Genomic DNA, 13360 nt, shown 5'->3' with positions numbered 1-13360 from the left:
CTGTACTCCCTTGTGCTCCCTTATATATTTCCTACTCAGTGACCTACCTCCAACGCGTGATCTGACCCTACCTGACTTATAACTGGGTCACGGAGCGTGGCCAGATTGAGGGTGTAGCCTTGGAAGGTGGATGGGGGGTCGTAGAAGTGGTCGTCAACTGTGGGGGTGGTACAGGTCAGGTGAAAAGAGGCGCCTGGGGTCACCTGGTAGGACGTGACCTCGCCTGACGTGTCACGGTACCAGAGGCTGTCACTGGTCACACGCAGATCAGGCTTCCAGCATCCTGTTAAAGATATATATATATATATATATATATATATATATATATATATATATATATATATATATATATATATATATATATACACACACACACACACACCTAATACGAAAAAAAGTAGACGGTTAGGTGAAAGATAAGGTGGGAAGGAGCATATCCGTCTATGCCCACGCCCCGACCAGTATCCTAGCATCCTATCTAAAAGAAATATTATCCTATTACACACACACACACACACACACACACACACACACACACACACACAACCAATGATAGAATAAAGTAGTACTTTAGTTACAAGATGAGGCAGAAGGAAGCATAACTTCATCTGCTGTCCACGCTCAGATCACGCTTCTAGCATCCTGTTATAGGAGAAATACTGTCTCAACGCATGGATGGGATTGTCGGTGACAGATAAGAGATCATTGTTATGAATTAGGAATTTGTCACTTTACCTCTTATGTGGACGGAGTATTTAGTAAAGTATGACATTCCCTAATGTGCTGCAGTATCGGTATGTGTTACTCTGCACATTTAGTTAAGGTTCTCAGCGCCTGTTACAAAATGAAACAGGACATAACCACTCACACAAGACACGCACAGCAGTTGGGTGGATAAGCGGTGACAGGAGTTGGAGCAGGTGACGGGAGGTGGCTATCGTTCACTTATGTTCCGCCGTACCACAGTTTGTCATTACTCACGCACAGTTCAGGTTTCCAAATGATGACGACGACGACGACGATGATGATGATGATGATGATGATGATAATGACGAAAACCAGTCACTTTTAAGATGCCTGCAGAAGACCGAGTACAACAACGGATACTCCTACACTCGCTCCCAACAAACTGTACTCTTCATCCCTTCCTTCGCCTTTCCCTCCACGAACAGGAAGTAGTAGGTGGTGGTAGTGGTGGTGTGGTGATAGTGTGTGGTGGCCGTGTGCGATAGTTCTGATGTGTGGTGGTGTTTGGTGATGGTATGTGGTATTGATGTGTGCTGATGGTGATTGGTGTTGTGTGGCGGTGTAGTTTAGCGACGGTTTGTGGTGATGGTGTGTGATGGTGTTGTGTGGTGACGGTGTTATGTCGTGATGATGTGCGGTGGTGGTGTGTGTTGTGTCCTGGGGATGATGCAGTGTGACGGTGGTGGTGGTAATATGACGATAACCTAATCAAAATAACAATACATGGCGACTATGACAATACCAGTAATAACATCAATAACTTAAAACACCAATCACCTTTAAAATACCGGCAGAAGTCTAAGTACAGGTCATGATATTCGTCCTCACTCGTTTTCCTTGCTCCAATCGGCCTGTACACCCCCTCCTTCAGCGTCTCCTCCAGGAACAGAAAGTAATACATCTCATCCTCGAAGGGGAAGCCAAAGTACTCCCCAGAACCTTCACTGTCCGCTGTGAAGGTTAGATGAAACTCCTCAAAAGACGCAGAAGGGGAACATGGAGCCCTCAGTGGCAGGACGGTGATGGTGGATAAGTTTAAGTCCGTCTCCGCCCGTCTGAGAAGCTTGAAGAAGGCCATGTAGATCAGGTCAGAGCCAGTCAGGAGGTCAGAGAGGGCCGTAGGGGGAGGACGTCGAGGGGCTCCTATAACCTGAATCCTTATCCCATGACAAGGGCGCCACAGGAAACAAGGATAAAGGAGAACCAGGACGAGGATCAAACGCCCCAACTCCATCCTGTAGGACTCTTCACTCCCGACTGTCTTCCTCTCCCACACATCCGCCACAGCAGCCTCTCTGTCCCCAAAGATAATTTCGTCACGTACCCACACTTCCTTCCCACGCCCTCAGTTCCTGCTTAACGTGCTCACATCTCAAACTTCCTGGATAAAATAATATACGTCCTCCTTAAAGTCGTTCACTATCCTCTCCCTTGACGTTAAATCTGATGTTGGTGCTACCTTCAGGTGACTCTGCACTGAGTGACAAGGGAAATAGTATTTTGTTGTCCTGAAAACCAATTACTACGCTACGTGGTAATCATACAATATAACCAAATGAACGCTTGGTTGTTTAGTGAGTTAAGAAGCTCCAACAGAATACGGTCCGCAAAGGATTACATCAGAGAGCTGGTTGCGGATTATTGGTTATATAATGAAACTCAGGCAAGAACACCTGGACAGTCGTTTTAATGTCCGGGCTACGTAGCCAGACCCCGGGCCCCTTCACCTATGATGGGAAAATACAGGAATGAATGATTATGATAATGACAATTATAATAATGATTATAACACCAACAACAACAATAATAATAATCATCATCATCATCATCAATATTATTATTATTATTATTACTAACACTTATTATAATTATAATTTTAATCATAATCATCATCACTACAAATCACATGCCAACACCACACCTGGCGGCATACAGTACATGGGCAATGTAATAGATAGATAGATAAATAGATAGATAGAGAGACAGATAGAAGCAGGAAGTCAGATGTCTGCAAGAATCGAGCAATGCTAAACATGCTTACACACTCTTAACTCAAGGAATGCTTTATAGGCGCATGACAGAGCCTCGTGACCATACACACACATACACACATACTCACACACAGGCTTCTAGAACTTTCCAACCACAGTGGACACACGTGACACAACCCCTGCTACACCAGAATTTAGGAAAGAGAGCTCAGATGGAGGCTAGCCATAGAACAGGCAGGTCGTAGGGAGAAGGGCTTAGCAACATGGGCAAGAAGAGAGAGAGAGAGAGAGAGAGAGAGAGAGAGACAGGAGGTAGCAGGCGGGACTCTACTTTATACTTCGCTCTGTGTGAGAGACTTGTTAATATTTCCAAGACAAATAAAAATAGTCCCATACTATTCTTTACCTCTCCATGTCATTGAATGACAAATGGGAAAGAAGATTATCTACTTACAAAGCTACTCAAGTATAACAACCGCTCGTCCACAAGTAATATATATAACTTCTCTACAAGTAACTACAAAGTCTTTTTATGACATTTCAAAGGAAGGGAATGTTGGCTATCTCCTGTTTACTTCCCAGGAGTCACGTGTGTGTGTGTGTGTGTGGAGGGGGGCGGAACCTGTCTATGGGGGGGGGGGTGGAACCTGTGATTGGGGAGGGAGGAGTAGGGGCTCATCTGGCAGGGATATCAGCGCCTCTTCCAGAACTCCCCGTGATTAGGATTCCTGGGGTTTATTTTTCTGTGACTAAGTTCCCACGGAAAACACACACACACACACACACACACACACACACACACACACACACACACACACACACACACACACACACACACACACACACACACACACACACACACACACACACAGGGATCAAAGACAACCACTTTTTTCTAAGTCCCAATCTTCCCTAAAACACGACCCACAACAGTTTAATTCACATCGAGGTCCCCCAATTGTACTGTTCGGCAAAGAATTACGCAGATCTCTTGGCAGGAAATAAAATAAGACAACACTATCCTTGGCATGAAGATAAGGTACAGGCTTACGCTCACACGCGCCACAGCCTCTTCAGTATGACGGTGTATTTTTGTGTTTTTGCTACCACCAGATGATTTTATTCAATTCTGGACAGACTTATTGAAGTAAGAACATTAATGACGGCTGTATCTGACTCCATTGGTTCGAAAAGTTTCTACGAAGCTGAATAAAGTTAGTCGGTGGTTGTAAAAAGAAATTATAAAATACACCATTGGAGTGAAGTGACTAAAAAAGGCATTTATGATTTTAAATGAAGCGTAACAAGACTGCCAACATTCCCAAGGGCATACAAAATAGTCTCCACACAGCCACAGTACAATGATATGATTCTGTGCAAACTACGACGAGGATTAACGAACATACAAATCATACGCTTTCAAAATTTGCGTATTTATATGATTTGGCGTTTGACCTTAGAAATCCATTTGAAATGACTAACTAAAAAATATATGGGTACAAAAAATGGTGTTAAGGGCTACTGACGTAGGAAACAATGTTTAAAATTTGAAGAAAAATTGGTGAAGAAATAAAACTTTGGCGCCAAGTTGAAAAAGTCTTCGGAAGAAAGAGACAGGAATTGCAGTTGCTTTCTACACATCGGGGTGAAAATCTAACTATAAAAAAGATTTTGTAATAACGACATACGTATCCGAATGTGGCGATAGGCTAGACTGTAATTACGTGAGTCTTTGGTACGCTTTCATGTTATCTAATTTATGTTTAATGTCGCCAAAAATTACTTGTTTATGAAAAAGATTATATATATATATATATATATATATATATATATATATATATATATATATATATATATATATATAAGCAGGGTCTTATTTACTTAATCACTATGACGATGTCTTTCTATAGAGTGATGACGCCATTTAAGAAAAACCTTGTATTGCCGGGATTGAGAGATTTATCAACAGGTTAAATCTTTAGTCGTTCCCCTTTTTTGCGATACCACTACTACTACTACTAATAATAATAATAATCACCACATTATCTGAACACCATCCGTGTCAAAATCAAGGCATAAGCATGAATGCTCTCATTGTCTAGCCGCAACTATCTCTCGCCCTCTCTCTCTCTCTCTCTCTCTCTCTCTCTCTCGTGTGTGTGTGTGTGTGTGTGTGTGTGTGTGTGTGTGTGTGTGTGTGTGTGTGTGTGTAGAGGTTGCCTGATAACTAACTACGCAGTAGCTGTTTTTCTCTGTGCCAGGAATACAAGTGTTTTAGTCTCATCTAACTAGGGATATTTCAGCCAGGTAAAGACTCAGTTACGGACCACCGAAACCCTTCCCTAACTTGGGGTGGTTTTTATCAGTGCTACATAGAAGATTTTATTCAGCATATGAGACACCTCTTGAACTGGAGGGGTTAGATGTAGCTCCCACTGACCCCTTCACAGTTATACACCATTCCTAAGCTGAGAAAAATCGTCCGGTGAGAGACTGACGAAAAAAAAAAAAAAAGTTATCATAACGAAGATGTGAGTAGTGTGTTTATTGTGGTCTTGAGTGTGTGAGAAAGGCAGGTGTGGAAATTGGTCTTGAGTGTGTGAGAAAGGCAGGTGTGGAAATTGGTCTTGGGTTTGTGAGAAAGGGGGGCATGAAAATTGCTGAGATTCGGGATTTAAGAAGGACTGGAGTTTGTAGGATGACATGTATGGAGGAGAGATACGAAGGACCTACACCCCCCTTATTTTTTCCTTTTTTTACTAGATGGTTAAAGGATTTGTTCACCCTGGCAGCTGTATGTGAAACTCAACTCTAAGAAAACTGTCAAAATATATGTGCAGATTGATAAGCCTGTGTGATGGAGCCAGGATTCTTGGGACTTGAATGATGAGTGTGTGACCTACTTCACTTGTTAATAGGCTGACGGGCCTCCCACGAACAATATACTCACATTCAGGGATAAAAATACTGTAAACTTTGGGTTGTGTTATCGTCAGTTAATGAGACTTCTAAGCGTCTATTCATGACCAGTTTATTTCTGCACAGAGTGGGTAAATGTTTTCAGGCTCCTACGACTCCCAGTAAAAAATAATAAACAGATAAACCAACAAATAAACAAATAAATAAATAAATGAAATCGCCTGACCCAGAGTATAACACTAATGCTGACCAGATCATAAAATTATCAGTGGATCCAGTATAACTTTTTTTTTAGGTTTCTATGACTCAAACTGAATACAATCGTTTGACGTAAGGTGAAAGTGCTAGACTTGACCAGACAATGAGAGGGTAAATGTTTTATTGCATATTAAGCTTGCAGCCTATGTCCATAAAGAGAGAGAGAGAGAGAGAGAGAGAGAGATGGTATGGTCACAGAGAAAACATGAGCTTTGCGGCCCTATCAAGCCACTCAGCACTTGCTCCTGTAGAGACGCAGGAAAATCCACGGAAAATTCCTGAAGCATTCCACGTAATGTAAAACCAATGGGAACTGGGGCAAAACACCCCTTTAGAAAATTTCAGTCGACGTGAAATTGAAAAGGCCCATCTGTGACCCAATTGCAACCAGCCTGCCAAGTTTGCACCACACACACACACACACACACACACACACACACACACACACACACACACACACACACACAGCACTGAAGTTTATCAGATAGTTGTGAAAAGTGGCGAAAAGAGCCTGAAGTGAGAAGAGGCGTGCAGGGGCAATTAAATTATAGATGTAAACTAGACGAATAATGAAGATACACAATATAAGTGAATGTGTGAATAATCCAGGTATGGAAGTTGAGGATGCAGCAGTTCTGACGGGGGAGAGAAATATATGAAGATAAAATGTATGGTGATGCACGACATGGACTGCACTCATAATAACCTGGCAATCGACGGAGTGGTATCTCTCTCAACGGTAATACCAAACATTAATGTGTAGAGAACTTGGCCTGGAAGGTGGAGTTGAGAATTTTGAAGACTATAATGATGAATGAATAAATGTGTAGGCCATTTTACTAGGTACGCTACTAATGGTTGCTATCTTTTCCTATTTCTGAATCCCTCCAACCCCTAAGCAAGAGTAAGGAAGAGGGTTTGGATGATGGTAATAATGATGATGCTTCTATGCACATGCTAACAGTGAGAAACCTAAATGCTGGTATATTGTGTTACTGTATGAATGTTACTGGACGCAGAAATATTTATATATGTATGTATCTATCTATCTATCTCTCTATGCATACATATAAATACACACACACACATTCATATATATATATATTTATATACTGTATGAAAATGGTGATGGTAAAGTCCTACACTTTTTTTCATTATGTCCGACTCTTGACATAATCATGACAGTCTGCTCCTAAGACCCAGCAGTCTTCCTATTTGCCTCACATCTTCACATGTTAACACTACGATGCTAACACCTATCGACCATGCTGAATACACACTAGATATGTCTCATTCAGGACTGGTGTAATTGTATTAAGGCGGTGTTTTTATGTACGTGGGTCTTGGGGAAAATTAGTATATTCTGATCATGAAACTGTTTCCTGCCAGAGGCTGCGATCGATTTCAAGTCCTATCAAACAGCAGATTGCCTCCTTAACCACTCGACCACCACCTTCACAGAAGATGCTGGTGACGGTGGTGCTGGTAGTGACGGCGGTGGTGACAGCGGTTTGGGCGTACTCCCGCTACCGCCACAACTACTGGGCGTCACGCGGGGTGCCAACTGCGCCGGGAGTGAAGCCTCTTGTTGGACACACACCGAAGCTCTTGTCAACAAAGCATCCTCGCTGGCTGTTCATTGATGAGGTCAGTCGGTTTATGTCGTGTCGTAAATTAAAATGACCTGATCTCACCCAACCTAGCCCAGTCTTACGAAACCTACAGTATTCTAATTTGGCAACCTAATTAAACCTAACCTGGCCTGACGACCTGGCCTCTCAACCTAATGCGAACTAAGGTAACCCAACGTACTAACAGTTAGCTTCTCATTTAACCTAACCTAACCAGACATGCCGCCCCATTCTGCTCCAACGTAACCCAGCTCAGTATACTATCCTAACCTACTAATTTACCCTAATCTACTAACTTGACAGCATCTCCTCCAACCTGATTTAATCTTACCTGTCGCAGCTTATCCCAACCCAGCCTACTAATCTAACCCAACACAGCCTAACCTAACCTCACCTGACTTAATCTGGCTTACCTAATCTAACTGAAAAATACAGTCCAAAACATACTCACGGTCACAGCAGCTTCATCATCATTATCATCATCCTAAGCCTAATTCTCATCACAGTAATCATCATCATCATCATCATCAGCAGCAGCAGCAGCAGCAACATAATCCCAGCCCAAATTCCTATCATCATCATCATCATCATCATCCAGACCCTAATTCCCATCATCATCACAGCCCTCCACTAACCTCTTCTTTAATACAGGTTCTTTAAAATGAATAAAATCGTTTGGTGGCAGGCTGATTGAAAAAAAAGAAAAAAGACGTAATCTCTGTACGTTACATTCCCCGTGATAACATGTCTAATCAGAGACGAGATAAGACACACCCACGGTCATCGCATTTCGTTATATCTTTTCCTGCGTTGATATTGGACAAGTATGGCGTGTTCTTGACAATGGTGATGGTGATGATGAAGAGGAGGGTAATGGGACGATGATTACTACATTAGAGTAATGCTTGATAATGCGGAATTGTAGATGATGATGATGATGATGATGATGATGGATGTGTGCCCGATGATGATGATGATGGTGATGATGATAATAATGATGATGATGATGATGATAATAATAATAATGATGATGATGATGATGATGATTACTAAAAATGAAAGAATTCTTGATAATGATGACGATAGAAGATGCTGACAAACAACACAAAATTCCCACAACGACGACTACAACGACAATGACTAAAATGGAAGTGTGGTTGATGATGGTGATGATGATGATGATTAAAAAAAGAAGTACGATTATTTAATATTATGAGTATAAATAATGTCGACTAAAAATAAAAGAAAAAGAATGTCAGTTTTAAACAATATCCACATTTTCCTCAGGTATATCGCCATCACGGAGGTTCCAGAATTTGTGGCCTGTACGAGCAATTCAACCCGGTCCTCTTGGTGGGAGACCCGGACCTCGTCAAGACCCTGCTCATCAAGGACTTCGACCACTTCGTTGACCGTAAGAAAGTCAGGTCCGTATTATCGAAGCTTAGGTCCGGATTATCGAAGTTCAAGTCCGGATTATCAAAACTCAGGTCCATATTAGAAACACAGGTCTGTATAAATGAAGCTCAGGTCTGTAATACTGAACCATTAAACCCAAGGACTTATTTTTCACCATGTTCTTGGTACCCCTTAAAAATCTGCCTACACCTTTATGCATAAGGTTTTAATTACACTATCCAAATGTAGAGTTGTCGATGATCCAGAGATCACTACGCTTACACCTAAAATATTAGAAAATCGCTACGCACAAAATCTCTTGAAATATACGAGTACTAAATCAACCAATCTTGTTAAAGTAGGAAAACATCTACAAACAAATGTTGCCAAGCAGACTTAATTATCTACACATTTAGTGATGTTATAATACCAGGCAGTTCACCAGGGTGTTTTCACTGTAGTCTGCAGTCTACTTGTTTCTAATATGCTATGAGGTCTATTAGCTCATCCATTTAACTTAACCAAACCTAATTTAACCTAACTTAAACTTTAACCTAAGCCTGCACTGCCCCTACACGTGGTGGCACTGTGACACTGTGTGGAACCTACGCTGCGCCTACCTGGAAGCAAAGCTTCCTAATATTCCGTTGCATCTCACCATGGGGAGAACCTTGGTCAAACACTGATGAGGTGCCGCACTGTTTACCATGGGGTGCCGTACTGTGCCTGTAGGACGGCCCCACAGAAGGAATTTCTTACCTGCGGTCGTCGGGTTTGCTCGGGCAGACAGAATGGGGGTTAGGCAACAACAATCCAGACTAAGTAGACGATTAGGTAGACTGCACGTTTTAGTGTAAATATCACGGCTGATCAACTCCAGCTCGATTGACCGCATTGTAAAGTATCACCGATCTGCCTATGAAATATATAACTAAACTGGCAATTCAACATACAGGCTCACCACGGACAGGGACGAAATATTTAACCAGCTTGTGAATCGGGCAACAGGGGAGCATTGGAAGGCCCTCAGAGCGATGCTTTCCCCGATCTTCACGTCTGGGAAGCTGAAAGGCATGTTCCCCCTGGTTGAGGCCAAGGCGGATGCGTTGAAGGAATACATACGCGTGAAAACCAAATCCCAGTCCAGTGTTTCTCTCAAGCAGGCATTCAACCTCTATTCACTGGAGGTTATTTCGTCCTGTGCCTTTGGAATGGAAACGAACTCCATGAACGTGGAGGATACTGTCTTCAACCAGATGGTGCAAAAGATGTTCAAGCCCAGCAAAGAATTAATACTCAAGCTTATGTTATTCAGACTGCTTCCCCGTCTCTGTGAAGCACTCAGAATCAACTACACGCAACCTGAGATGGAATTCTTCAAGGAGGTGGTGGGAGAGGCTATGAAGCAGCGTGAGAAGGGGCTCAAGAGGGGAGACTTCCTTGACTTGATGATGGAGGCCAGAGATGAGCAAGCCAAAGAACCTTCAAAAGCCTCCAAGTACCGTGAGTTATTCCTTAGGTGATGTAAGGCAGTATCGTTAGTTCTCAATAGATGTCTCTGTTGCTGACACATTTCTTTCTTGTTGCTGCTCCTAAGCCCACAGTAAACTGAAGAAAGACTGCTGATTAAAGTCCCACAGCTATCAATACCAGTAAAGCTAATGTGTTATTGCCTCCCGATTCACACTACCAGATGAAAGAAAAAAGTTATGATATATCAGAAAATACCCCTGAATTGGAGGGGAGGCTGTCAGTAGTTGCTCACATATGTTATGAAATATTTTACCACATGCCTCATGCAGACTGATGGGTTATTATTTCTGTCACTCAGCCATGAAGGACAGCACAGTGGTGGCCAACTCAATTTTGTTCATTCTGGCCGGTTATGAGACCACGGCCATCACACTGTGCTTTGTGGCCTTCGAGTTGGCCCGCCACCCCAAGGAGCAGCAGCGGGTGCGCCAGGAACTGCAGAGCATCATCAAGGAGCACGGAGCACTCACCTATCAAGACATCATGGAGGCCAACTTTCTCGATGCCTTTGTCTCAGGTAGGTAGGCTATTTTCCTTGTACGTAAGAGTGAGACTACTTTATCGGACTTCCACTGTCGCTATACAGTATTGTACTCGTGAGTCATTTAACAGCTTCAGTCCGATGATGTATTTTTTGCTTTATTCTTACTATAACCAGGCGACTCTGTTTTGGGGAGATATTTCGATATGAAATGGTTAGATATAGCCACCATCAACCACTTCATTACATGACCTCTACAGAAAGCTGGATAAAATCGTCCGGTAGTAGCAAGAACGAAATTCAAAATACGGCATCGGACTGAAGGGGTTGTGAATGTATATGTGGCTGAAAAATCTGAGTGAGCACTCTGTACGACATTTGGCATCTGGCATTTCAGAAACACTGAGGATGCACCCACCAGCGAATTTCATCGAGCGTCAGTGCACCAGGCAATACAAGTGAGTCATTAGGGTTTGGTGGTGTTCAGTCGACAGCAAAAATTCGCTTCAACCCTCCTTGTTATGACCCAGTGATCTGGTTACATTATATGGCAAAGAGCTGACGGACACACATTATTGTTATTTATTGACTAGCTTATTAACTTTTGGCATATAACACACTAGCAGGTTCATATCGGGATGCTTGAAAGAAATTTTTGAAGTCGAATATACATCTTCATTTACAATGGCGAAATACTCTTACCTATGGCCCAGGGGCATTTAGGGTTCAAGTGTCTAAAGGATAACATTGTGAATACCGATCTTTGTGACAGAGTGCCTGGCTTCGACCTGATCATCTCACCCGGGACAATGATCAACTTCCCTGTGTGGAGTCTTCATCGCGACCCCCGCATTTGGTCTGACCCCGAGGTGTTCAGTCTTGACCGCTTCCTACCACACAACAGAGACAAGATCAAGAACGGCACATACCTTCCCTTCGGCCTCGGCCCCAGGAACTGCATGGGTGAGAAGTTAGGGACGAGTTTAAGAAAGCCTAAATTAAGTTGAAGTAATTATTATCAGGTAAATGATAATTACAGAGGTTAATGTGGGAGGCAAGTGTGAGGTGAGTGAGTCTAGGGATGGATGTGGGAATTGGGGCATGTACTGGGACTGGATGTGAGGTCGGTGACAATATGGGATAATTTGTGAGTCAAGTCATATAGTTATGGGAGACGTCGGTGAATAATGTGTGAGTCAGGTCACAGAGCCTACTGGAACACGGTGTGAGGTCAGTGTGGGAGTCGGGTCATTAAGCCTACTGGAACATGAAGTGAAATCAGTGTAGGAGACAGTAGTGTGGGAGTCAGGTCAGTGTTGGAGCCAGCTCAGTGCGGGAGACAGGCCAGTGTGGGAGTCAGGTCAGTATGGGAGTCCGGTCAGTGTGGGAGCCAGGTCAGTGTGGGAATCAGATCAGTGTGGGAGCCAGGTCAGTGTGACTCATGTTAGTGTGAAAGTCGTTGGTGTGGGGGTCAGGTAAGTGTGGGAGTCAGGTTATTTATCTTTGCACGGCCTGGGGTTCTCGTCACCAGATCTTTCTCACCCCAGGTATGCGGTTTGCCCTGATGGAGACCAAGATAGCCCTGACCAAGATCCTGCTGAATTTTGAGTTGAGCTGTGTGCCGGGCCGAGACCAGCTGGAGTTCAAGGCTCGGTTTGGACACATGCGGCCGGGAGAGGACTGGAGTTTGAACTTCACCCCGCTGAAATAGTTGTTTACATCAATACCCCTCTGTCATATGAACTTAAGTAAACTAGTAATTGTCTACCTCAGTTGAACAAACCTTCTGTCGTTTGACCTTCATTTTACCAGCAATTATTTATATCAGCTAGGTTACGCTTCTGTCGTCTGAACTTCACTTTACATACATTTATTTATATCAGCTAGCCTACAATTCTGTCGTCTGAAATTCACGCCATTAAACGAAAAACTGTCTGTCAGTTGATGTTTAGTTGGTCATAGGTCCAAAATTTAGGTCTCCTTCCCCCCCCCCACCAAAAAAAGAAAATTGCTGCGTTTGACTAAAACCATTAATTACACGATGATGGATATTTCGTTTTGTTAATATACCTTTTCTACTTAATTAAAATGATATACAGTAGTGGTTTGATGGATTGGTTTTGTAATATAGTGAGAGAGCCTGTGATTAATGACCGACGGGATTAAAAACTGCCGGTACCCCCCTCCCTTCCCCTCGATATCCTCCCCTCACCTGTTGTAATCCACATTCTATAATTATGGCATCAGGTTAATTATCGGAGCCCCTGCAGCATTTAACATCTTCAGTCCGATGATTAATTTTCCCCCCTCCACTGCTTGATGAGGTTAAGACGCGGTGCACCTCCAGGCGGGTGATGACGGTGGTGATGTGATGTGATGTGATAATGTGATAAGAGGCGTCC

At 43.0% G+C, this 13360-nt stretch overlaps 1 protein-coding gene across 1 annotated transcript in view; it reads left to right on the top strand.

Moving 5' to 3' along the window:
• Positions 1–12669, top strand: part of LOC145399012 (cytochrome P450 3A9-like) — a 43598-nt gene extending 30929 nt beyond the window's left edge. Inside the window, exons 2-8 of the mRNA XM_080271740.1 lie at positions 7377–7562; positions 8834–8973; positions 9900–10447; positions 10776–10994; positions 11356–11416; positions 11731–11921; positions 12506–12669. Coding sequence (XP_080127866.1) covers positions 7380–7562; positions 8834–8973; positions 9900–10447; positions 10776–10994; positions 11356–11416; positions 11731–11921; positions 12506–12669 — 1506 coding nt within the window. The 5' untranslated portion in view covers positions 7377–7379. The remainder of the gene's footprint in view (positions 1–7376; positions 7563–8833; positions 8974–9899; positions 10448–10775; positions 10995–11355; positions 11417–11730; positions 11922–12505) is intronic.
• Positions 12670–13360: the final 691 nt, after the last annotated feature.

Source organism: Coenobita brevimanus, chromosome 47 (assembly GCF_032717465.1).
Source record: "Coenobita brevimanus isolate Jiangsu-jjx chromosome 47, ASM3271746v2, whole genome shotgun sequence".
In the NCBI taxonomy this organism is placed as follows: domain Eukaryota; kingdom Metazoa; phylum Arthropoda; class Malacostraca; order Decapoda; family Coenobitidae; genus Coenobita; species Coenobita brevimanus.
Note: the sequence above shows the minus strand (reverse complement) of the source record. Positions and strands in the feature narration are given on the sequence as shown.